We start from the raw sequence: 26,787 nt of genomic DNA on the forward strand, positions 1-26,787 counted from the left end.
AGAAATATTTTTGTAATAGCAATAAAAGAAGAAGAATGAGCAATCTGACCCAGAAATGTGCTTCCCTTATTTTGTTGTTTCCCAAAAACTTAGGGAGTATATTCCTTATCATACTCCTTCCATCCCCTCTCCATTGGAGGCTGGCACTTCCAAACTGGGCCAGGTTTGGTCATCCATCAGCGTCCCTGGGTGCAATGACCTATCTATGCTTTCATTTTAGTAGTGTACTACTTTCATTGTTTTGGTGATAATATACAAATAATTACACTTCTCTTTATACTGGAATAAAACATGTCTTCATAAACAACCAGATATGAAACTTTATATAAATCATGTTTCAATATATTTATATGTGTGTGTGTGTGTGTATATATATATATATATATATATATATATATATATATATATATATATATATATATATTTCTGGGAAAAGAAATATTATAAAGAAGGTATATTATAAAATAAAACTTTACAAATGAAGTGTTTTTCATTCCAGGTCTTGCACAATCAGGTTCCTGGGGCTGTTTTGATGAGTTTAACAGAATTGAATTGCCTGTGTTATCAGTGGCAGCCCAACAAATATATATTGTTTTGACAGCAAGAAAAGAGAGGAAAAAACAATTCATTTTTTCCGATGGTGATTGTGTTGATTTAAATCCAGAATTTGGAATCTTCTTAACAATGGTGAGAACACAGGCTTTAAATGCAATTTGATTAGCTTAATTGTTAGACTTAAATAAAAGGAAACGTATATTAGTTGGTAAATGACTGACTATTCAGGGGTCATGAGCTCTTTTATTGTACGGTTTTTCTTTTCTTTTTTTTTTTAGTAATAAAAATGGCCCCCACAAAAGATAAAATAGTAATATATTGGTAATAACTATACCAAAAAACCAAACCAAACCCACTGCCATCGAGTCAAATCAGACTCATAGTGACCCCTCCTTGGGTTTCTGAGGCAGTGTCTCTATGGAAGTAGATTGCCCAACCTTCCTTCCTTGGAGTGACTGGTGGGTTTGAACCACCAGCCTTCTGGTTAGCAGTCAGATGCCTTAGACACTATGCCACCAGAGCTCCTAGTAATAACTATAGCTACTGTTTATTGAGCAGTTATTCTGTATAGAGGAGTCCTTGGGCAGTGAAAATTGTTAACCACTTGACTACTAGCTGAAATCTTGGCAGTTCGAACCCAACCAGAGGCACTGCAGAAGACAGGCCTGTTGATCTGCTTCTGAAAGATCAGAACCTTGAAACTTCATTAGTGCAGGTCTAGTCTGCACACATAGAGTCGCCATGGGTCAGAACTGAATCCATGGCAACTAACAACATGGATAAGGTACTGGGCCAAATGTTTTATGAACTGTATTAGATAGGATAGCTCATGCTATGTTGAAGTTACAAACAACCCCCAAACCTTAGTGGCTTAAAACCACTTTTATTTATTTCTCCTTCATGCTACATGTCCATTGTGGGTTGACCAGAGTGGCAGGGTCAGAGAAAGGAAGGTCTGCTCTGTGTGTCTTACTCTGGTATTCTGGTTGACAAGGTAGCTACTATCTCAATTACTGCTAGTTGTCGTAGCAAAGGAAAAAGAGAGCATGAGGAATTATGCTCTCTCTGTTTCTGCCTAGAAATGACACAGGTCACAAATCATTGACAAAAGCAAGTGACGTGAGCACAGATAACTTCTAGAGGGTAGGGGGCACAGTCCTTTCATGTACCTGGAAGGGGGAAGAACCTAAAGTATTTGGTCAGTAACAGTAACGACTACCACTTGTACATTATCTCATTTCATTATCTCATATCTCATAGCTACGATAGCCATCTGAGGTGGATATTTTCATCTCTGTTTTATAGCTTGAGGTACATGAGGCTGAGGGAGATTTAATAACTGGCTCCAGTCACACAGCCAGTAAGAGGCAGAACTTGTTATCTATGTGACATTAAAACCTGACTGCTTAACCTTGAAACTTTGCTTTTGTCTGATACTTAATAAAACAGTGATGAAAATGGCTAAAACATTTCAAAATAATTTAACAACAGCCCACACCAAAGAATTGTAACAAGTTCAGGTACCATATGACTGAGGGCAGAGCTTTGAGATACAGTGTTAGGAAGGAGTTTCTGTGAATTAGAGAAGTGAATACTGAGCCAGTTTTGTTTAATTTTTTTTTTTTGTAATAAACATTCCTTTATACAGTCAAATCATTACATTACAAGGTAACACAAAATACTCTGAGCTGTAAATATGCCAGGAGACAAAAATAAAGTGCAGACAGGAAAATCAGAAAAGTTTCTGATAAGCAAACATTCAGTAAAGCAGGCTTAGGAAACAATAAGAATTCAGCAGTCATCAATGATAACTCTGGGAACGAGATGAAGAAGTGTACTCAGTGTGAAACTATGACCTAGAAAATGTTAAAAGAAGCTTAACATTCTCTCTGGATTAGGGATAATACTGGAAACACCAATTAGATAATTGCTTTAGGCTATGAGTTAGAGACATGAAAAACAGTGGCTTAACACACGAGGATTTATTCTCTTAAGAATAAATGTTTTCTGTCCTTAAGGTCACCGCATGACTCAAGATGCCACAGAAGCATCCTTATTTTGTGACAGCCAATTGATGAAATCAACTGCCTTACCACAAACATCAGGGGTGTTTCACCAGTCTGCCCTTTTGTAGCTCACTGTGTAGAATTTAATCATGCCAGCTGCAAGGCAGGTTGGGCAGTGTAATTTTTAATCTGGACAGTGATGTACAGTAAAACCTGTGAAAGCCAGAACCTGTGTAAGGCGGAAACCTGTCAGAGAAGGAAAACTCAGATATTTCCCACTCATAGAGAATGACAGAAAAGTGGTAAAGACTCAAGCAAAGATGTGTCATCACCTTGTGACTCTCACAGGTTTCACTGTGCCAAGCTTGCAACTGGGATTCTGTGACCAAGGAAGGAGAAGAGAAATACTGGGAGACAACCAGCAACCTCTGTATTCCCAGCACCTAGCAAGGCATCTGTTCTGTTGAAAGTGCACAGTAAATGTTGAGGGATTGAAAGTTTCTTAAAGTATTTCCCCGAATAACTGAGCTCTGGTGACATAGTGCCTAAGGCATTTGACTGCTAACCAGAAGGCTGGTGGTTCAAATCCACCAGCCACTCCTCAGAAGGAAGGTTGGGCTACCTACTTCCATAGTGATACCGCCTCGGAAACCCAAGGAGGGGTCCGACTCGATGGCAGTGAGTTTGGTTTTGGTTTTTTGGTTTGTCTTACTGGCCTTTGAACTGCCACCCTTTCCTTTGGGACTTTGAGTCTGACCTAGCCTAACCTGTTGCTGCTTATGAGACCTCAGCTTCCCTTCTACCTCCTTTTTTGTCCTTTCTCTCTCTCTATTTTTTTGTCTTCATTCCATTCTTTATTTTCCCTCATCCTACAGTTTTGCTTTATTTTTTAATTGTGCTTTGTCAGCCAAAAAAACACTGTAACAATGACAGCAAAGAACGATTGAAGAGATGAAAGAAAACATTACTTCAGTAAGCTGATCAGTATAAAACCCTGATTTTTCCCCCTCTTTCAGTTACATATTTAGATTATAATTATCCAAGTGTTTATTCAGTTTCCTGTTCTTTTACTTTCTCTTTTTTTTTTAACAAGTAAACACACAAATGATTAATTTTTGCTACACAAAGTGTGTATGTGTGACTTTATTAGTATAATGAGAATGGAAACATGTGAAAGAGAGTGATCTAACTAGCAGATATGAGTGGCCCCATACACAGTTTTGAGAAAAGAAGGACATTTTATGAACCTCATATTTTTCAAAATCACCTTAGAACCTGCACTAGGAATTTGAAATGTATTTATTTGTATTCATGCAATGCAAATTATACCAACAATTAAAAATTAAAAATATTTTAACTTTCAGAACCCTGGATATGCTGGGCGCCAGGAACTGCCAGAAAACTTAAAAATTCAGTTTAGAACTGTTGCTATGATGGTTCCTGATAGACAGGTATGTCCCAGAACTTAAAAGCATCATAGAGCGCACAGGATTTACCTTTTTCCACTACAGTTGTTGACAGATATCACTATATTAATTTTCAGATCATCATGCGAGTTAAACTTGCAAGCTGTGGTTTTCTTGAGAATGTAATCTTGGCTCAGAAATTTTATGTTCTTTACAAACTCTGTGAAGAGCAACTCACTAAACAGGTAACTTTGTGTATCTATTTTTCCCCTTGCTATAAAACTTTTAAATTAATTTTGCAGTTTTGCCATGTGAAATACTAGTCAGTGAATAAAAAGCTTATCAACTCTTTTCTAAAATATATTTATAGTTAGTTTGACCTATTGGTTATTCATTTTTTAAAAATCCTTATATTTAAATCATTATTGAGTCACAGGAGGTTGCAAAGAAATATACAGAGAGGTTATGTGCACATTTATCCCGCCTCCTTCAATGTTAACATCTTATGTATGTAGTATAATAACAAAACCAGAAAATTGACATTGATGCAATCAGCAGTTTATTCCAATTTCACCTGTTACCTGGGTGGTGTAAAGGGTTAACGTTAGCTTGGCTGCTAACAGAAAGGTTGGAGGTTTGAGTCCACTCAGAGGTACCTTGGAAGAAAGGCTGGAGATCTATCTCTGAAAAATCAGCCACTGAAAACCCTGTGGGGTAAAGTTCTACCCTGACACACATGGAGTCACCATGAGTCAGAGATGACTCGATGGAACATGTGTGCATGCTTGGAGTTTTTACATGCACTCAGTTATATGTGTGTGTAGTTCTGAGCACTATGCAGTTTTGTCTTTTGTGTAGATTCATGTAACCACTGCCACAATAAAGATACAAATCTAGTCCATCATCACAATGCTCCCCCATAATCACCCTTTATAGCCACCTCTTTCCCAAATCCTTAATGCCTTGAAATCACTCATCTTTTCTCCATCTCTGTAATTTTGTTATTTCCATAATATTATATAAATGGAATCATAATGTATCCTACCTATTGGTTATGCATGTCACTTAGACTGTATTTGTCTTAAGAGGATATGTCAAGTGTGAACACTATGTCTGACAGCTTGGTCTTTCTGATGGAATAGACATTTTTCAGTCAACGGAAAAGAGAGATAATTGAGCAAATATAATATTGCAGCAGCCAGCCATTCTAGAATTACTGTATTTAAATTTCAGAGTGTTTACTTACATGTATATAGTGTGTCTACTTTTAGAGTATTGCAATTAAATAGTGTTTTTTCCTTCTTTTCCCCTTTTAGGTTCATTATGACTTTGGGTTGAGAAATATCCTGTCTGTGTTGAGGACACTTGGAGCTCAAAAGAGAGCCAGACCAGAAGATAGTGAATTAAGCACTGTCATGAGAGGGCTAAGAGACATGAACCTTTCTAAACTGGTATCTTTCTTCTCCAGATTCACTTATCTTCCAAGAATTTGACCTGATCTATTTCTACTAGGTTGATGAGTGGGGACTGACTCATGTTGAGCTGAAGCACTAATAATTGCAAATATGATGAGTGTGCCAAACTACCTCTATGCTTCCAGCAAGAAGGTAGAAAACCCGTGACCCTGGATGACTGGTTGGGCCAACAGAAAGTACATCCTCTTGTCAGTGGTATGCAGAAAACAAGCTTCATCAGCAGACTTCAACTTCAGACTTTTAGTCCAGTCCTCTACTGTTATTCATACTTCTGTTGTTGTTAGGTGCCTTCAAGTTAGTTTCGACTCATAGTGACCCCGTGTGACAGAGTAGAACTATCCCATAGGGTTTTCCAGGCTATAATCTTTATAGGAGCAGATTGCCAGGTCTTTCTTCCATGGAGGTGCTGGGTGGGTTTGAACTGCCAACCTTCTGGTTAGCAGCAAAGTGCTTAACCATGAGCCACTAACCACTATTCTTAATGTAACAGAAATTCTTAATTTAAAATATGGACTCATAGGGAAACTTGAGAACTGTGTGTTTTCTCTATATATGATTAGCTTATTTCAGATATATCTCTCTCAAAATATCAATACCATTACTATTTTCCAAAAATGCACTGGAAGTTTGCTGTGGAAATTAACAATAGTTATTTCACTGCTTTCATGATTGTCACAATTACAGCCAGGCTGTTTGGAACTAGGTGATGGACCAGTTCATGTGATACTTATTCAAGGGCTTCCATGTGCTACATATTTTGTCCCTGCCCCAGGGGTAAAAGGTTGAGGAAGTAATAGTTCTTATGAAACTCACATTTCAGTTACAACAACAAGCAATGAACATCTGTGAAGTTCATTACTATTTGAAAACCTTTCCATGTCTTATATGAGCCTCACAGCAACTCTACGGGATATGGATGGCTGGTACGAGTATGTCTTCTTTACTCATGGAGGAGCTGAAATTCAGAGAGATTGGGGGACTCACACACTATCCGCACAGTCAGTTGAGAAACTGGAACAAAAGCCCACAAGAGTTTCTAATGCTAAATCTTCCTCTCCTTCTAGCAAGCCTCACTGCCTTCCTTAGATAATGGTATTCTTGAAACTCCTAGACAAGAATTCCAGAAAGTATCAGGGGAGACCTGAAGAATAGGGAGAAGTCAAGAAACAGCCAGCAGTTGGCAATGGGGTGATTTATGTCTTAATGACATTGTTTACTGCTGATACGAAAGCAGAACACTAATGAAGTTTTCTAGCCAATGTGGAATGAACCAGTCATGCAGGGTTATGGATATTTTCCTAATTTAAGTGAAATAGTAATATTCTACTCTCATAGAATTGTGACTGTAGAGTGCACATTTTTAGGGTTAACGAGTGTATCTGTGAGAAGCAGAGTATTCGTATGATAAAGCAATGAGATCGAACCTTGGAGCAGTAGAGGCTAGATTGTAGACAATTTTAAATGCTACAGAATTTTGGCTACAGTGCTGTAGGTAATGTGGATTAATTGGTGGTATTCAGGAGAAATTTCTAGAAGATATAGGTCCAATTATGAGAGGAACAAATGATAATCTGGCCCTGAGTGCTATTTGCATACTAGCAAGTCAATCAACAGCTGTTCACTATATGAGTAAATTTACTTCAATCTATGACATTTTAGGTTGATGAAGATGAACCCCTGTTTCTCAGCTTAATTAATGACCTGTTTCCAGGATTACAACTGGATAGTAGTACTTATGTGGAACTGCAAGCTGCAGTAGCCAACCAGGTGGCAGAAGAAGGTTTGATTAACCATCCACCCTGGAATCTCAAACTTGTGCAGGTGAAGAAATGTCAATCTATTGTCAATATAACAATCAGTGTGTGCTGTTAAAGATCACCATTTGAGCAGAAGAAATCGTGATATTAGCCTTGTTGTTGTTGTTGTTGTTTGCCGTCAAGTCGGCCCCGACTCATAGCGACCCCTCCTTGGGTTTCCGAGGCAGTATCACTACGGAAGTAGGATTGCCCCACCTTCCTTCCGAGGAGTGGCTGGTGGGCTTGAACCACCAGCCTTCTGGTGAGCAATCAAATGCCTTAGGCACTATGCTACCAGAGCTCCTTACTTGATGTAAATGGTGAAACTAAATAAAAATCACACACACACACACACACACACTTGCAAAAAGAGTCCTCAGAGGGATGTGTTGATCCCAAAAGGATGGTATATATTTACCCTGCCTCACAGTAACCAGGGAGCTCTGGTGGCATAGTGCCTAAGGCATTTGACTGCTAACCAGAAGGCTAGTGGTTCAAACCCACCAGCCACTCCTTGAAAGGAAGATTGGGCGATTTACTTCCATAGTGATACCGCCTTGGAAACCCAAGGAGGGGTCACTATGGGTCAGATCTGACTCCACAGCAGTGAGTTTGTTTTTTTTTTTTTTGGTTCACAGTAACCAAGCAGCAGTTTACTGGCATTGTTACTTGTAGTGAGAAGTTTAGATGTAGCCTATAGTATTAAACAACTGGAAAGAGATTGTTATTGTTAGGTGCTGTCAAGTCGACTCCAGCTCACTGCAACCCTGTGCACAACAGAATGAAACACTGCCTGGTCCTGTGCCATCCTCACAATCGTTGTCATGCTTGAGCCCATTATTGAAGCTACTGTGTCAATCCATCTCGTTGAGGGTCTTCCTCTTATTAACTGACCCTCTGCTTTGATACCGTTCTCCAGGAAATGGTCCCTTCTGACAACATGATCAAAGTAGGTGAGACAAAGTGTGACCATTCTCGTTTCCAAGGAGCATTCCAGCTATACTTCTTCTAGGACAGATTTGTTCTTGCTTCTGGTAGTCCGTGGTACTTTCAATATTCTTTGACCAACACCACAATTCAAAGGCATCAACTCTTTTTCAGTCTTCCTTATTCATTGTCCAGCTTTCATATGTATATGAGGCAATTGAAAATACCATGCCCTGGGTTAGGCACATCTTAGTCTTCAAAGTTCCTTAGCCCTTAGTTTTTGAAGACTAAGGAAAGGGATAGTAGATTATAAAAACCTGGGGAGATGGAAAGACCGAATGGGTTTCTTGTGCCAATCTGACAGTGGTTGCAGCTAGGTACCTTAATAAGGAATGGATCCTTGAAATGTAGGCATACCACTTTGTGTGTGGAGTCCCTTGGTGGTATAAATGATCAGTGTGCACAGCTGCTAATAGAAAAGTTGGAGGTTCAAGTTCCCCCAGAGTCATCTCAGAAGAAAGACCTAGGAATTTACTTCTGAAAAATGAGCCATTGAAAAACCTGTGGAGCACAATTCTGCTCTGACACACATGGGGTCGCCATGAGTTGGAATTGCCTTGATGGCAACTGGTTTTACTGACTCACCTACTATAACAGTTTTCCTATATCTTTTGGCATCTTTCTGTCCATAATATTACTTGTAGTATAGCAAATTACTTAATATGATCCTTCTAGCCATGCATGGTCCTGTGACACCAACACAATGATTACATGTTGTTGTTATGTGCCGTTGAGTCAGACCTGACTCATAGTGACCCCTTCTTAGGTTTCCAAGGCAGTATCACTATGGAAGTAGATTGCCCAACCTTCCTTCTGAGGAGTGGCTGGTGGGTTTGAACCGTCAGCCTTCTGGTTAGCGGTCAGGTTCCTTAGGCACTATGCTACCAGATTACATGGAACTATGTAAATAAGGTGTTTGTGGCCCACCAAGGGGATTAGACGGCCTGCTAATAATGCAAATAAAGTGTATGAGATTCTTGTGTCAATAAGATGTGTGGAACCCGAATGAGGGGATTGGGCAATTTTGCCATCCTTCTAGGCTTAAAAAGAGAGCTAATCCTAGAGCAAAAAGGTGACCTCACTACCACCAAGAAAGAGGAGCCAAGAGTGGAGTGCATACTTTGGACTCAGGATCCCTCCACTGAGAACCTCCTCAACCAGGAGAGAGAGAAAAAGAGAGCTGTAACACTGAAGAGAGGGTGAGACAGTGAGAAGCAGCAGCAGAGAAATGGTGACAGCAGAACCAGGACACCAGTGCAAGATAGTGCAATGGGCTTTCTGTTCCATGGAGCAAGGCAGCTGCAGTGGGCATGCCAGCCTACGGAGTCAGAAAGCTGAGTACTTTCAGGCAGGAGGTTTTCTGGCAGAGTAGAGTGCATCTGGGCACAGAGTGGTAGAGCTGAAGAGCTTTGTAACACTTGCCCAAGGAGGGCAGAGGCCAGGCCTGAGTGTGGTCAAGGGCTTATGGCCGAGAGAGGAGGCCTATCCTGAATGGACTGAGAAGAGACTAACCTGAGGGGGCCACGAGGTGCCTGTGCTCGGGGGGCCAAGAGGAGCCCTGCACGGCTGAGAGGAACTAAGAGAGCTGCCCTGCACTAAAAAAGGGAGACTGCCTACATGCTTCTTGATCCTGATCCTCAGTTGTAGCCTGTTGATCATGACCCCAAGTTGTATCCTGTTACTTACCTAATAAACACCATAATCATTGATTATTATCAGTGAGATCTATATGAATATTGCAGCATATTATTGAACCCAGCAGAGAAGTAGAGGGTGTTGTGGGAGGGATGGCTGGTGTCAGAATTAGTAAAAAGTTTGCAGAGAGGATGTATGTCTGACCTTTGCTTCATGGCAGTCAGCCTTGGACTGATGCTCATGATCCTGATGATTCTCTTCCCTTCTAAAGTTAAACAAGGAGACAGGATAATGCCTGCATACCATTTTACATTGCTTTTAGCATAATGTCTAAGGCACTTGACTGCTAACCAGAAGGCTGGCGGTTCAAACCCACCAGCACTCCTCAGAAGGAAGATGGGGTAATCTAATTCTGTAGTGATACTGCCTTGATCTCTATGAGTCGGGTCCAATCGATGGCACATAACAACAACAACAACAACAATTACCCATGTGATAACCTACTAATTACATGATTAAATCTATATGGGTCTGATGCTTTGGGGTGTTTTTCAGAACTTTTGGAAAATTAAGAAGCTAAAATTAGGGAAAGTTTTGAAAACTGTATTTGAATAATAACAATTCTTATCTAGGCTTGTGGTTTTCTGCCAGTTTATCAGATATGAAGGTATATGAGACATAACTAAATTTTAAAAGGAAATATTTTGGGAAAAGTTCAAACATTTTTCCTCATGCATGTATTAGAAGCCCCTTTATCTTCTTTTTTAAAAATTTCTACTTATGAAGATTAAAGACTACAGTTTGCAGTATGGATTATGCCTCAACATAAAGAAAATGAAAATTCTCACAACTGGACCAATAAATAGCATCATGATAAATGGAGAAAAGATTGATGTTTTCAGGGATTTCTTGTTGTTGGGATCCTCAATGAACACTCGTAGAAGCCAGCAGTCAAGAAATCAGATGTCGTATTGCACTGGGCAAATCAGCTGCAAAAATCTCTTTAAAGTGTTGAAGAACAAAGACGTCACTTTGAAGGCTAAGGTGTGCCTAATCCAAGCCATGGAATTTTTAGTCGCCTCATACACATGTGAAAGCTGAACAATGAATAAGGAAGACCAAAAAACAGTTGGTGCTTTTGAGTTGTGGTGTTGGCGAAAAATACTGAAAGTACCATGGACTGCCAGAAGAATGAACAAATCTGTCCTGGAAGAATTGTAGCCAGAATGCTCCTTGGAAGCGAGAATGGCCAGACTTCATCTTACCTATTTTGGTGATGTTGTCAGAAGGGACCATTCCCTGGAGAAGAATACCATGCTTGGTAAAGTGAGGGTCAGCAAAAGAGAAAGGCCCTCAATGAGATAGATTGGCACAGTGGCTGCAACAATGGGCTCAAGTATAGTAAGGATTGAGGCTGGTGCAGGACCAGGCAGTGTTTCGTTCTGTTGTCCATACATAGGGTCACTATGAGTCATAGCTGACTCAACAGAACCTAACAACAACAAAACAGAGGAGAACATGGGAGAAAATATATTTTATATATGATACACATACAGTGTAGAGAGTACTAAAATCCTAGTCCTCTCCATGGGTTGGAAACCAGAATATTTTATTCTTTTTTTGATACTGATAACATTTCAACAAACATAATGTGACAGCAATGCCTTTATTACTTTTAATAATTATAGTAATAATACATTTATATCTAAATTGTTAGGTGAATAACTTAAATTGTACCTCTAATCAGCTGTGAGATCTTTGACTTCTTAATTTTAATGAAGAAAATTGTAATCCAGGCGTAAAACCATATATCTATGGCTAATTGATTTTCAACAAGAGTAGAAAGTCCATTAAATGGGGAAGGAATAGTCTCTAACAAATAGTGCTGGGACAGCTGGATTTCTATATTCAAAACAGTGAAGCTGGACCCACAACTCACACCATCTATGAAAATTTAAATGAATCAATGACCTGAATATAAGAACTAAAACTATAAAACTCTTAAACACTTCAATTATTAGGACTTTATCAAGAAAGTGCAGAGACAATGTATGGAATGGGAGAAAATATTTGGGAACCATATATCAGATAAGAATTTAGTATCCAAAAATATATTTAACAAAAACTCCTATGACTCCACAACAAAAAGACAAACAACCAAATTAAACTAACAATTAAAACCAACCAACCAACCAACTAAAAAATTGGCAGAAGGAGCAAATAGTTGAACCTGTGGGCTCGGGACCATAGTTGCAGGGGACATCAAGCTCAATTGACATAACATACTACACAAAACATCTTCTACCTCCTACTTTGGTGAGTAGTGACTGGGATCTTAAAAGCTTGCAAGCAGCCATCTAGATGCAATGATGGGTCTCTCCTTGTCCAGAGCAAAGAAGAATGAAGAAAACCAAAGATGCCTGGAAACAATTAGTCCTAGTGACTGGTACACCATGTGATCCCGCAGCCTATATGACTATAAGAATAGCAGAACTAGATGGTGCCTGGCTACCACTGTCAACCACTTGGAGGGGGATCCATGTAGGAGATCCTGGATAGAGAAGGAGAACAATGTGGAACAAATCTCAAAATCATTTGGGAAAAAAAAAAAAAAGGACCAGGTTTGCTGGTCTGATAGAGCCTGGTGGAACCCCTGAGACTATGGCCCCTAGCTGCCCTTCAGGTCTGGAATTGAACCCACACCTATGGCTTCCAGCCAAACAAAAGACAGGCATATGAGCTGAACATTTACATGAGGTAGATACACTCCTTGGAGAGAACAATCATGGGAGAATAGGAAGGTTGTTTATGCACAGGGAGACAGCTCAGGGGGCAGGAGTGCATGGAGAGATGGACACAGGGAAGAGTTAACTATGGAGAGGAAGTGGGAGGGGAGCTGTTGCATTGGGGTAAATTGTACTCAATGTCATGAGACAAAGTGTATGTGAACTGTTGTATAGAAAATGAATTTGGTCTGTAAATTTTCACCCAAATCACAATAATTAAAAATAAAAACATCAGCAAAGGCCTTGAGTAGACATTTCTCCAAAGAAGATATACAAATGGCCCATAAAAAGATGCTCAACATAATCAGACATTAAGGAAACGCAAAACCTTAATGATGAAATACCACATCCCACCCACTAGGATGGCTGTCATCAGAAACTAACAAGTGTTGGGTAGGATGTGGAGAAATTGGAATGCTTGTGCATTTCTGATGTGAATGTAAAATGGTGCAGTCACTATGGAAAAGAGTATGGTAGTTCCTCAAAAAGTTAAACATAATTACTATATGATCTAGCAGTTCCATTCCTAGGTATATACCAAAAAGATTTGAAAGCAGAGACTCAAAACAGATGCCTGTACACCAAAATTAATTGCAGCATTATTCGCAGTTGCCAAAACGTGGACGCAACCCAAGCGTCCATCAGCAGGTGAATGGATAGCAAAATGCATTTAGCCATACCAAAACCAAAACCAAACTCACTGCCATTGAGTCAGATCCGACTCATAGTGACCCCTCCTTGGGTTTCCAAGGCGGTATCACAACAGAAGTAGATTGCCCAACCTTCCTTCTAAGGAGCGGCTGGTGGGTTTGAACCACCAATTTTCTGGTTAGCAGTGAAATGCCTTAGGCACTATGCCACCTTATTCAGCCATGAAGAGAAATGAAGTTCTGATACTTGCTACCACATGGATGAACTTTGAAAGCTTTATGCTTAGTGAATTAAACCAGGCACAAAAGAGCAAATATTGTATGATCCCACCTATATGAGAAAGTTGATTAGTAGTTACCATGGCCTGGGAAAAGGGAGGAGAAGGGCAGTTATTACTTAAGGAATACTGAGTTTCTGTGTGGAAATGGATAGCAGTAAGGGTTGCACAACATGGTAAATGTACTTAGTGCCACTGAATTGCACACTTAAAACTGTTTGAAATGGCAGATTTTTGTTAGATATATTTTACCACAGTAAGTTTTTTTTTTTTTTTTTTTTTTTTTTAACTATAGCCCGGATATTGTAACACTATGCATGCTCTCATATGTCTCCTTGAATCCTTTTCACCATTTGCATATGCCCCTTCCCCATCTTCTGTGCTTTTCCTTCTCAGAGCTTACATTTTCCATTCACGTCAGGAGGACTAAGGAGCCCTGGTGGTGCAGTGGTTAAGTGCTCAGCTGTTAACCAAAAGGTCAATGGTTTGGCCAGCCACTCTGTGGAGAAAGATGTGGCAGTCTGCTCCTATAAAGATTTACAGCCTAGGAAGCTCTGTAAGGAGGTTCTGCTCTGTCCCATAGGGTTGCTGTTTGTTACAATAGGAGCTCTGGTGGTGTAGTGCCTAAGGCATTTGACAGCTAGCCAGAGATTGGCGGTTCAAACCCACCAGCCATTCCTTGGAAGGAAGGTTGGGCAATCTACTTCTGTGGTGATACTGCCTTGGAAACCCAAGGAGGGGTCGCTATGAGTTGGATCCGACTCAACAGCAGTGACCACCCACCACCACATGTGTTATAATGGACTTGATGGCAGTGGGTTTGATTTTATTTCAGTACTGGAGCCACTTTGTTGCCAGGCACAAAGACCAGGAAGTGCCTGGGAGTTTATTCCCCATTCTACTCCCAAACCCACCTCTCAGCTCAGTTAAAGATTGATCAGTGCTGCTTCCAGGTGGCACAAACACTGAGGTGTGACTTACACTCCAGAGTTCCCCCACAGCATTAGGCTTAAGCCTCCCCTCCAAAGGACTTTGCCCCAAATCTCAACTTGCTTCTTCCCGTTCCTGTTCCACTTTCCCCAATCCCTCATCACTTCCTCCTGGAAGCAGTCCCTGAATAAATCACCTGCACATGGATCTTCATTTCATAGTCTACTTCTGGAACCAGAAAATAGATGTGAAACTTGGATCTCCATTGTTTTGATTTGTGTTGCTGCTTGCCACCACTAGGGAGCGATGTGATCACATGAGATACAGAGACGGTTTTTGCATGGAAAAACTGCTTGTTATAAATCAGCAAACCAAAATCACAAAGATTAGTAGTTTGAGAAGCAAAACTAGATCCTGAATTAATTATTTCCAAATGTAATTCAAGTTCTACATTGTCATCACTCTGTAATCTAGATTGCTTTATAATGTGGTGCTAATTTGCTATCCACATCTAGTAAGTAAAGCAACATTTTTTTTTTTTTACTTTTTCTTATATTTTAAAACTATTGAATTTAAAATTTTATTATGATAAAATATATGTAACAAAAAATTTACCATTTTAACCATTTTAAGTGTACGATTCAGTATCATTAGTTACACTCACAATGTTGTACAGCCATCACATCACTATCTACTTCCAAAAGTTTTCATCACCCAAAGGGACACTGAGTATTCCTTAAGGAATAACTCTCCATTACCTCCTCCTCCAACCCCTGGTAATAACTAATAACTTTGTCTCTATGCATTTATCTGTTCTAGATATTTCATATAAATGGGATCATACAATATTTGTCCTTTGTGTCTAACTAACTTGGCATAATATTTTCAAGGTTCATACATGTTGTAGCATGTGTCTGAATTTCATTTCTCTTTATGGCTGAATAATATTCTATTGTACATGTATAACACATTTTGTTTGGACACTGGAGTTGCTTCCCCCTTTTGGCTATTGTGAATAATGTAGCAATGAAGACTGGTGAACAAGTGGACTAGTTATGTTAATGCACATAGGAGAACAGCTTGTTTAATGCATTCTGAATTTCAGCAAATGACTTCTGTGAATGTCAGCAAGAGATTCGTAAGTTACATTTTTCAATGTATTGTTTACTCGTGTAGTTATATGTCAGCAAGAGATTCATAAGTTAACATTTTTCAATGTATTGTTTAATCGTGTAGTTATACGAGACATCTCTGGTCCGTCATGGCTTGATGACCCTTGGGCCCAGTGGTTCTGGGAAGACAACCGTTATAACAATTCTGATGAAGGCACTGACAGAATGTGGAAAGCCTCATAGAGAAATGAGAATGAATCCAAAAGCCATTACTGCACCTCAGATGTTTGGCAGACTGGACACTGCCACCAATGACTGGACAGATGGGATTTTTTCTACTCTGTGGAGAAAAACATTAAAAGTTAAAAAAGGTATCCATGAACCCTCCCTGGTGACCATTTATACCCTGCCAATTTATTAATATCACCATATTTGCTTAGCCAACTTATTTTAAGAGAGTGAGTTCCTGTTTTAATTTGCAGGTGAGAACGTTTTCCTCATTTTAGATGGCCCCGTAGATGCCATTTGGATTGAGAACTTAAATTCTGTGCTGGACGACAATAAAACTCTCACATTAGCTAACGGAGATCGCATCCCCATGGCCCCTAACTGTAAGCTTTTGTTTGAAGTCCACAATATCGAGAACGCCTCTCCTGCTACGGTTTCAAGGATGGGAATGGTCTACATCAGCAGCTCAGCTCTCAGCTGGAGGCCAATATTACAGGTGAGGATGAGAGCTGAGCAGAAGCATGCTGTATCTTCCTGTATCTTACTTTCTTAGTAAACAGAGATTCTATTTTTTTTTTTTTTTCGCTGCAGGCATGGTTGAAGAAGCGTACCGCACAGGAAGCTTCTACATTCCTAAATCTGTATGATAAAGTGTTTGAAGATGCATATACATTTATGAAACTAAACCTCACTCCAAAAATGCAGCTCTTAGAGTGTAACTATATTGTGCAAGTAAGTTTTTTTTTTTTTTTTTTTGTACACTTATTACTTAGATTTGGAGGTTTTTTGTTTGTTTTCTCACTCAGTTGCAGTTTACAGGTCTCTAAAGTAGGAACTTCTTGCAGTCACAGGAGTATTTTTATGCTGTGACTGTAAAAGCTCTGAGGAGTTTGATTCCTATTCAGGATCTCATTAGCGATCTTACTGTCATCGCTTTACTATTTTCACTTCCCAGGGGGTGCTGTCAGGGAAGAAGAATAAACTAACTTTTCCACCATCAATCTTAGTAATCTGTCCCAGTGTTCAACAATTAGAATTGATTAAATAAATAAAACAGGCAGTTTTATAGGAAGGTGCAAAAGGAGCTTGTGGTGATCAGGAAAACTCGGGTGACAAATTTTGGCTTTGCCAGTTGAGTATCTATCAGATAGGGAAAACATTTATGCAGTTTCTGAGCAGCGGGTTTCAGCATTCTTTCCTTCCTAACTTGATTTTCTTTACTAGTCTTTGGGTTCTCTTACTAGTCCTTGATTGTGAGGCTGGCACAGGACCAGACAGTGTTCCGTTATGAGTCGGTGCTGACTCAATGACACCTAACAACAACAACAATAACAGTCTTTGGAAACAACAGAACTAATTGTAGATTTTTTTTTTTTTTAATTGTGATTTGAGTGAAAGTTTACAGAGCAAATTCACTTTCCATACAGCAGTTTAATTGTAGATTTTTAAGGTCTCTTCATCTAAGCCCAGTCTATAGGTGATCTCATTACCACTCCAATGCTTTGATTCTCTTTTAGTGTAGGAGATGTCAGTCAGTAAGTGTGAGTAGGTTAGAAATAATACATAAGACCCAAATCAACAAGTTATTTAGTATTTACTTTAGAAGGCATAATCCAAAAAACCCCATTGCCAGTGACTAGATTCTAACTCATAGCGACCCTATAAGACAGAGTAGATCCTTCCCATAGGGTTTCCAAGGCTGTAATCTTTATGGAAGCAGACTGCCTCATCTTGGTTATGCAAAGCAGCCGGTGGGTTTGAACCAATGACTTTCTGGTTGACAGCTGAGTACCTTAACCACTGCATCAACCTTAAAAGGCATGATAGAAGTGAAAATTTTATTCTGAACTAACTTGTTTCAAAGACTGAGAGAATGTCTTACTGTAGTTGACATTTCTTTCTACGGCTGTATAGGGGTTATACCCAATCCTTGCCCTCAAAGCTTCAGATAGTAAATATTTTAGGCTTTGCACAGCTCTTTGTTGCAACCTCTCAACTCTGCTGTGGTAGCATGAAAGCAGCCAAAGACAACACATAAATGAATTGAATGTGGTTGTGTTTCAATAAAACTTTATTGATAGAAACAAGTAGCTGGCTCAGGGGCTATAATTTGCTTGCCCTTTCAAAATGTTAAAAAAAAGAAATAAAATCTTTGATCTGCAACATTTGTTACTATCAAATTTTACAACCAGAGCTACCTAAGAAGATATCTAGTCTAGACTTCTTCCCTTTCGGATAAGAAAACTGAAGCTCTGAGAGGTAAGTGCCCAAAACAGGGGGTAGAAAAACACTTCCAGATTCCCAGTTCAGTGTCCTTTCTTCTCCATCATACAGCCCTTCTAAAGTAGGTTAGTCTTTCTTCTAAATGCTGTTGACTCTATGACAGCAACCAAGCAGTATCTTGAACTGTTTTTCAAATATTTGCTTTTTTTCTTCTTCCTTGCTCCTTTTAAATTTTATTATTCTTTTAAAAATTTTTCAGTCTCTCACTATTCTGGAAGGTTTAATACCATCCAAAGAAGAAGGCGGTATTGCATGTGCTGAACATCTTCATAAATTATTTGTGTTTGGCCTCATGTGGAGTTTAGGGGCCCTTCTGGAACTGGACAACCGAGACAAGCTTGAAGCCTTTTTACGAAGCCACCAAACCAAGTTAAGCTTACCAGAAATACCTAAAGGCACGAATCAAACCATGTATGAGTTTTATGTTACTGATTATGGTAAGCAGATTGAATTACTTATTAAATGTAATCATATATATATATATATATATATATATATATTATATATATATATAATTTAAAATACATATATATGGAAAATAGAAGCTTCCCTAAACTCTTCTATGGGGAAATATTAACCAATTATGAATAAAAGAATTGTTAATGCCATTTTTAAAAGGGCATACCTCTGAAAGCAATTAGTGGAATTTTTTATTTTGGCTGTGCCAAGAACTGGTATAGAGACTCTGGCCTTCTCTTTCTTTTGCACTGGCCTGAGTGAAATCTAGTCCAAATAAGTTAGCAAATAAGTTATATCATCTACTATATAAATAGGTTATATAGTCCACTGTCTGAATAAGTTACATAGTCTACTTTCTAATGCCTGAAGCAGAAAGGTAGCAGCTGCCCAGGAGCCCAGATTCTTCATTACGTGAAGCATTAGTAATGCACTAAAGATCAGTGCCACAACTTCCCTGTTGGAGATGTCAGAATGGAGAGAGTGACCCAAGTGAGTGGGGTCCTACTGATAACACTGTGGTCTCTGCAACGTCCAGTGCTGCCTTCCACCTCAGCCCCTAACCTGTTGTATGCTGTAGGGCCCAGCAGTCCTCTCCCTAAAAGAAATCCCTTTGAGCTTAGTGCGCTATCCAGAGCCCAGGTTCCAGAGAAGAAAACACATGCCTCCTAAGAATTGTATTCACCTCTGCTTCTTTCTAAAACTCCCTTAAAATGATAGCAAAGATGTTTTGTTTTAATGCATGCACTCAAAAGGATTGTAGACAACAACGACAAAATCTTGAAAGCAAGAAAGCAGAAGGGTAAGTGGCAATTGATTTTTCATACTATGCAAAGGGCAGGCCCTAAACTAGCAGTGGGAAACGTTGAGAAGCAATTCAATGTACATCACAGAACCTTCAAAGGGCTCAGGAACTGGACACTGTGGTGAAGGTGGAGCTAAAAACTGGAGGGCTAGTTGTAAGACTGCTTAAGCAAATAGGCTTCCCATTCCTAGACAACTAGCTGCTAGACAACTGCACCCAACCCCACACTGGCGAAAGAGTTATTGTCTGGAGAGTGTCAAACAAGATTTTCTGGGGACCCAGGCACATTTGAGGATGGGAGAATCATATTGAAAATGGGAATTAAGTGAAATTTTGTGGTTTGAAGGACCTTTATTAAGGGAATTTTTAAGCTGTCTTTAGCCAGAATGACCTATAACATATGATTAGACACTTGGGATGACAAAGGGAAGTCTAAGTCAAAATGCAAACTAATAATTACGTGAATCCTCAAATCTATCTATGAATTCTTTTGGAATTCAGAGCCATGCTCCTCCACAGAGCTGCCTTCTGAGCAACCCAGAGCTCTGTCATGTATGAAGGTTCAGGTTGCCTCCCTTAAAGCACGTTGTCCTTATTGAAAGGCCAGGCCTGAAGTTATTCAGAGAGTGAAAACCCATCAGCAGCAGTTTTCCAACTGATGGAGCTCTAGTGGGGGAACTGAGATGATACACAGTAATGATGCTAAATGAATAATTAACATCAATCCTCTGTGCCATCAAAAGCATATTTTTGTTGTGTGCTGTCAAGTCGATTCCGACTCAAAGCAGCCCTATATGATAGAGTAGAACTGCCCCACAGATTTCCTAGGCTGTAATCTTTGTGGAAGCAGATTATCAGAGTGGCTAGTGGGTTCAAACCACCAACCTTTCTGTTAGCAGCCCAGTGCTTCACCATTGCACCACCAGGACTTCTCATCAAAAGTATGCATTGCAACATTCCTTAAAAGAGCAGTCCACTCATGTTCTCAGTTTTCTTCCACATCGCCAGCACTGCTTCTGCAAGTTTAAATGATGGTGATCTCTTGGTCTTATTAGAGGTATCAACAAAAGGTTGACAACAAAGCCAGACTTACATTCTTTCCTAAAGGGGGGTCTTGAAATGGTTCATTGACTTAAATGTTGTGGGGTTGCAGACATGCAGTCTTGCTGCAAAAAATAGCTCTACTTTTCGCAAAATGTATTTGCTCAGATATGTGTTCATAAAATGGATCAAGAAATTACATGCTTAGTAGTTTTATAGAGCTGTAAAATATCTCCTGCAGATGATGTCCTTCATTACCTTGTCCTTCATCCACCCTCTGTATGTGTGCATGAACATTAACATCATTGAGAAAGACGCCATTCTTAGATTTAAAATTAAATAGGTGGATCTCTGCTTCCAATCAGATGGCATAATAGGAACTGGGAATTTTCTTACCTTAGAAAATGGGGAAATCTATTGTTTTGGTTACTTTGTTCTGCTCTAACAGAAAATATACCACAAATGGGATGGCTTTTTTTTTTTTTTTTTAAATTGTGCTTTAGGTGCAAATTTACAGAGCAGAGTTTGTTTTACATTCAACATTTTGTATACGTTTCACTCCCCAATTACCATCCCCAACCCTAATCCACTCTCCCCCCCCGCCTAGCAACACCCTCCCCCACCTGTGCCCTTCATAGTTATGCACTCCTGTGTGTCCTGTACTTCCTCCATGAGAATGTTGCCCCTCTCATGCCCCTTGGTTGGTTGCTCCAACGGATGCATCACCATAGAGTGTGTGGGTGCATCACCCTGGGTGGAGTGGTCAGATGTATGTCTTATTTACTATTGGGCTGAGAGCCAGCCCCTGGGAGTGAGTCTTATTCCAGGCCTGAAGTTTATCCCAGGGCCATAGTATTGGGGGGGTCCCACCACAGACTCCATCCGACCAGTAATTCTGGTCATTATTGTGTTTTTGGATTTTGTTCCATGTTTTTCCTCCCACTCTATCCAGGATCTCCAGTTTTGATCCTTTCCCGACTGGCTGGCATTGGTAGCTGGGCACCATCTAGTTCTTCTGGTCTCAAGGTCCATCATGTCCTAGGGCATATTGCTTCCAAATGCCCTTGGTTTTTTCCACTCTTCTTCACTTCTGATGATAAGAGACCATTAGTTGCATCTTAGATAGATGCTTGAAAGGTTTTAAGACCCCAGTCGCTACTCACCAATGTAGGTTGTGGAACAAGATTTTTATGTATTTTATTGTGCCATTTGAGTCTGGTGTCCCCCAGTACTATGGTCCTGAGTTGGTAGATCCATTGGATCTCTCTCCCACAGTGTCTGGCTGTCTTTGAGGGATTACTCTATGTCTGTCTTTTGTTGTTTCTGTAAGGATTGTGGGTATTTTGTATCATTGGTGTCTGTGTAAGATTAGCCTCAAGCTGAATCTATCCTTGGTCTAGAGTATAATCTTGTTCACTGACCCCCATCTGATCTTCTCAGTTGTCTATGTGTTTATCTGTAGCTGGTGTCTGGTGTTAATGGTAATGCAGTATTGTGGATATACTGGTATTAGCCTCTGTCGTCTATATCTTATGTGCACAATTCGGTGTCCACGCTTTCCCCAGTGTTATCATGGTGGTCACAGACTCTTTCCATACCATCTTTCTCCTTACCCACCTCAGCATGTGGCCCCCAACAAGCCTGAAATTATTCCCTCCCTTTCTCTCTCTACCCTGGTAACCTACAGAGTGAGTTCCCTTCCTTAAGCAACCCTTCCTTGTCTTTCTACAGTAATGGGCTCATACAAAGTTTGTCCTTCTGCTGTTGACTTATTTCACTCAGCATAATGTCTTCCAGGCTCATCCATGTTATGAGATGATTCATGTACCCTTCATTGTTCTTCAGTGTAGCATAATATTCCATTTTGTGAATGTACCATAATTTGGTTATCCATTTATCTGTCGATGGGCATAGGTTGTTTCCATCTCTTTGACATAGTGAATTGTGCTGCAATGAACATAGGTGTGCATATGTCTGTTTGTGTTCTGCCTTTCATCTCTTTAGGATATATTCCTAGTGATGGAATTGCTGGGGCAAATGGTATTTCTATATTCAGTTTTTTAAGAAAACATCATACTGTTTGCCACAATGATTGTACCATTTTACAATCGTAAATGGAATGGCTTTAACAAGCAGGAGTTCATTCTCTTACAGTTTGTTGTTGTTATGTGCCGCTGAGTCGGACCAACTCATAGCGACTCCTCCTTGGATTTCTGAGGCAGTATCACTATGGAAGTAGATTGTCCAACCTTCCTTCCGAGGAGTGGCTGGTGGGTTTGAACCAACAGCCTTCTGGTTAGCAGTCAAGTGCTTTAGGCACTATGCTACTAGAGCTCCCAGAAAGAGAGGGCCTGGCTACCTGGCGGGGAGCAGCTGGTGGGTTTGAACTGCCAGCCTTGGGTGTGGCAGGTGAGAGCCTTAGGCCTGAGGCCATCCCCTAGGGCCTCTTACAGTTTGGGAGGCTATAAATCTGAGTTCAAAATGCCAGGCTCTAGGGTCTGGGTGAAAGCCCCTCAACCTTGGGCTTCAGCTCTGCCTCTTGTCCCTGGTCCACTGGAGCTGAAGGCTTTCTTAACTCAGGCAGCTGCTGGTTGTTGGCTGCTGAGGCTGACAAACCCAAGGTCAACAAGTGAAAAGGCACAGTCGGGAGATATTACCAAACCACACAGCAGGCCATTGATTCAAGTCCATTAAGATTCCCAAGATCGGCAGACAACATGGCAGACTGCTGAACAACAACTCAGCTACATGCAGGATTCAAGCATGCCAAAAGCTGGAGACCTTCCTCAAAGTTGTTTATATATAGGAAGCAGACCACATCCCTAAAGCAGCTACTCAGCTGGAGTTGATTACCAGTCTCATCATTGGGAATATTACATCCAGCTGCCCAGCTACTGAAAACCAGGCCCAGCCAAGTTGACACATAACTTTAACTACCACATATATGAAACAATGTTTTTTGGACATTGGACAATAGAGATAGCACAGGGCTGCAATCCCTGAGAGAAGTGAACAAGGCAATGGAACTAGCTTACTGCTTAGAGGAAGTTTCCAGCAGAAGCTCAGGGAGGGGAAACTTGAATACAGATGGTAATATTGCTGAAATGAGGAGGCGGAGACTGAATTTGGAGAGGTCAAAGTGTCTAGACTTTGCAGAGAAGATTGCCAGAGAGAAGGGATCTGGAGAGAGGGAAAGAGTGCCAGAGAATAGCAGAAACTAATAGACAAATCCATGATTATAGCAATTGTGTCAATACTCTCTCCTCTCAACAATAGATAGAACAAATAGACAAAATTAGTAAGAATGTGGGAGATGTGAGCAACAGTTAACCAATTTTATCTAATTGACATTTAATAGAACATCCCAAAATAACAGAATAACTATTCTTTTCAATAACACACAAAACATCTACCAACATACTCTGGGCCATAAAACAAGTCTCAGTAGGGGGAAATTAGTGCCTGTATTAGAAAAGAAGAAAGGTTTCAAAACAATGATCTCAGCTTCTTCCTTAATGAACTAGAAAAAGAAGAGCATATTAAACCTAAACTAAGCTGAAGAAAGAAAAATGATGCTCAAAGCAGAAATCAGTGAAATAGAAGAAAAATAGGAAAAAAAAAAAAAAATCAATGAACCCATAAGATGGCTCTTTGGGAAAAAAAAAAAAAAAAAAACCTCAATAAATATCTTACCAGAATTATCAGGAGAAAAAGAAAGAAAACATAAATTACCATGATCAGGAATGAAAGAGGGAACATCACTACTGATCCTATGTTGTTGTCGTCGTCATGTGCTGTCGAGTCAGCCCCGATGCATAGTGACCCCTCCTTGGGTTTCCGAGGCAGTATCACTACAGAAGTAGATTGCCCAACCTTCCTTCCAAGGAGTGATCCTACAGACATTAGAAAATAAAAAAGGGAAAATGAGAAACAACTTTATGTCAACTTTTTGATATATAGTTGAAATGAACAAATTCCTTGAAAGATACAAACTACCAAACCTCACCAAGAAGAATTAGAAATCCTAAATTGCCCTATGCCTGTTAAATAAATTGAATTTGTAGTTAAAATCCTTTCCACAAAGAAAACTCCAGGCCCAGATGACTTTGTATCCCCTGACTTTGCTAAACTCACTAGTTCTAATAACTTTTTTTGAGAATTCCATCTCTGGTCATGTCATCTGTGAATAAAGTGTTCTTTACTTCTTCTTTTCCTATCTGCAGGATTTCACCATTTTGGGGATATGTCTTACAATCTGTAACATCTTGCAAGTGCTATTGGCTAGGCAGATTTGGTCATAGCTGCTCATATTGTTGTCATTTAAATTAAATTTCTTGTGTGGTTGGTACTGGATTGTTGAGTTGAATTGTCATCTTCTTGTTAGAGGCTGATCAGCTGATTTTTGGGTCACAGCTGCTCCATGTGACAGAGTAGAACTTCCCCATAGAGTTTTCTAGGCTGTACTCTTTACTCTTTTTTCCCATGGAGCTGCTGGATGGGTTTGTGAATTTGAACCAGCAACTTTGTGTTAGCAGCTGGGCACTTAATCTTTGTGCCATGCAGGACTCCTAATTGTCATTTTAAATGTGTTCAAAAAGATTACGCTATGATTTAGAATTGTATCAAAAAAGCTACCATGTGAGAGCAAGGACAAGAATAGACACATGGACACCCATGTTCATTGCAATACAGTACAATTTTACAATAGCCAAAAGATGGAAACAGTCTAGGTGTCCATCAACTGAAGATGGGATAACCCAACCATGGTACATACATACAATGAAATACTATGCAACCCTAAAGAATAATGTAGAATCTGCAAAACACCGCATAATGTGGATGAACTTGGAGGACATTATGCTGAGTGAAGTAAATCAATCACACAAGGACAAATATTGTATTAACCCATTATTGTAAAAAGTCAAGGAAAGGTTTATATATGGAAGGATATTTTCTTTGTTGGTTACCAGGGGTGGGAGGGGAGGTGAGGGAACACAGGTAGGTAGGTAGAGACAAATATTGATTTGGGTGAAGAGAAGAGCAATGTACCAAATGTGAGTGATCAACCCCATGGCATTGAGGAAGAGGAAGACATAGAGAGGTACATGGGAGGTACAGACAACAAAGATGAACCCATTTGCACATACAGTATGCATTGCCAGTGAAGGCATACATGGATATACGGGTGGATAGATGGGTGGACAGGCTGAAATATTAGGTATGTCTATGTGGGGGTAGTGTGTGTGTATGTGTGTGCCCAAGACCATGTATAGAGTTGGCAGGCAATTTTTCTACAAATGTATTGCTATGTTCTATAAAAATTTCCAGGTGTATAATAGAGCTGACAAGGGACATGGTTGTAGTCACTTCTTGGGCACAGCCAGCTACCCAGAGGGAGTGAATAGTTGGATCTGTGGGCTCAGGACCATAGTCGCAGGGGACATCAAGCTCAATTGACATAACATACTACACAAAACATTGTTCCACCTCCTACTTTGGCAAGTAATGACTGGGATATTAAAAGCTTGCAAGCAGCCATCTAGATGCAACGATGGGTCTCTCCTCATCCAGAGCAAAGAAGAATGAAGAAAACCAAAGATTCATGGAAAAAATTAGTCCAAGTGACTAGTACACCATGTGATCCTCAGCCTATACGACTATGACACCAGAAGAACTAGATAGTGCCCGGCTAACACGGTCAACCACTCAGAGGGTTGTATGTAGGAGATCATAGATAGAGTGGGAGAACAATGTGGAACAAAACTCAAAATCATTAAAAAAAGAGACCAGGTTTATTGGTCTTATAGAGCCTGATGGAACCACTGAGACTATGGCCCCTAGCTGCCCTTCAGGTCTGGAATTGAACCCACACCTGTGGCTTCCAGCCAAACAAAAGACAGACATATGAAGTGAACATTTACTTTAGGTAGATACACTTCTTGGAGAGAACAATCATGGGAGAATAGAAGGGCTGTGTATGCACAGGGACATAGCTCGGGGGCAGAAGTACATGGAGGGAAGGACACAGGGAAGAGGTAACTATAGGGAGGAAGTTGGGAGAAGAGAGGGAGAGAAGCTGTTGCATTGTGGTAAATTGTAGTCAATGTCATGAAACAAAGTGTATGTGGACTGATCATGGAAAGTGAATTTGCTCTGTAAACTTTCACCCAAATTACAAATATATATATATTTCTAAGGGGGAAAAAAAAAGGACTGATATAGATCAGATCATGTGAAAAGGCCTGTGTAAGAAGGTTTTGTTTAAGCAGACGCTTAACCATAGGAAGGAGTAAGCTGCATGAAAGGCTGAAAGAAGAAACAGAGAGGAAATTGGCATAAGAATTCAGGTTTGAACTTG

General features: G+C 40.0%; 1 protein-coding gene across 1 annotated transcript in view; it reads left to right on the plus strand.

Moving 5' to 3' along the window:
• DNAH8 (dynein axonemal heavy chain 8) overlaps positions 1-26,787 on the plus strand; it is a 423,841-nt gene that overhangs the window by 191,179 nt on the left and 205,875 nt on the right. The window contains exons 44-52 of the mRNA XM_007939462.1: positions 500-687; positions 3,926-4,012; positions 4,105-4,212; positions 5,284-5,418; positions 7,102-7,263; positions 15,741-15,987; positions 16,099-16,340; positions 16,436-16,576; positions 18,327-18,564. Of these exons, the coding sequence (XP_007937653.1) occupies positions 500-687; positions 3,926-4,012; positions 4,105-4,212; positions 5,284-5,418; positions 7,102-7,263; positions 15,741-15,987; positions 16,099-16,340; positions 16,436-16,576; positions 18,327-18,564 (1,548 nt within the window). The remainder of the gene's footprint in view (positions 1-499; positions 688-3,925; positions 4,013-4,104; positions 4,213-5,283; positions 5,419-7,101; positions 7,264-15,740; positions 15,988-16,098; positions 16,341-16,435; positions 16,577-18,326; positions 18,565-26,787) is intronic.

Source organism: Orycteropus afer, unplaced genomic scaffold, assembly GCF_000298275.1.
Source record: "Orycteropus afer afer isolate SDZICR_OR568_19922 unplaced genomic scaffold, OryAfe1.0 scaffold00059, whole genome shotgun sequence".
NCBI lineage: Eukaryota > Metazoa > Chordata > Mammalia > Tubulidentata > Orycteropodidae > Orycteropus > Orycteropus afer.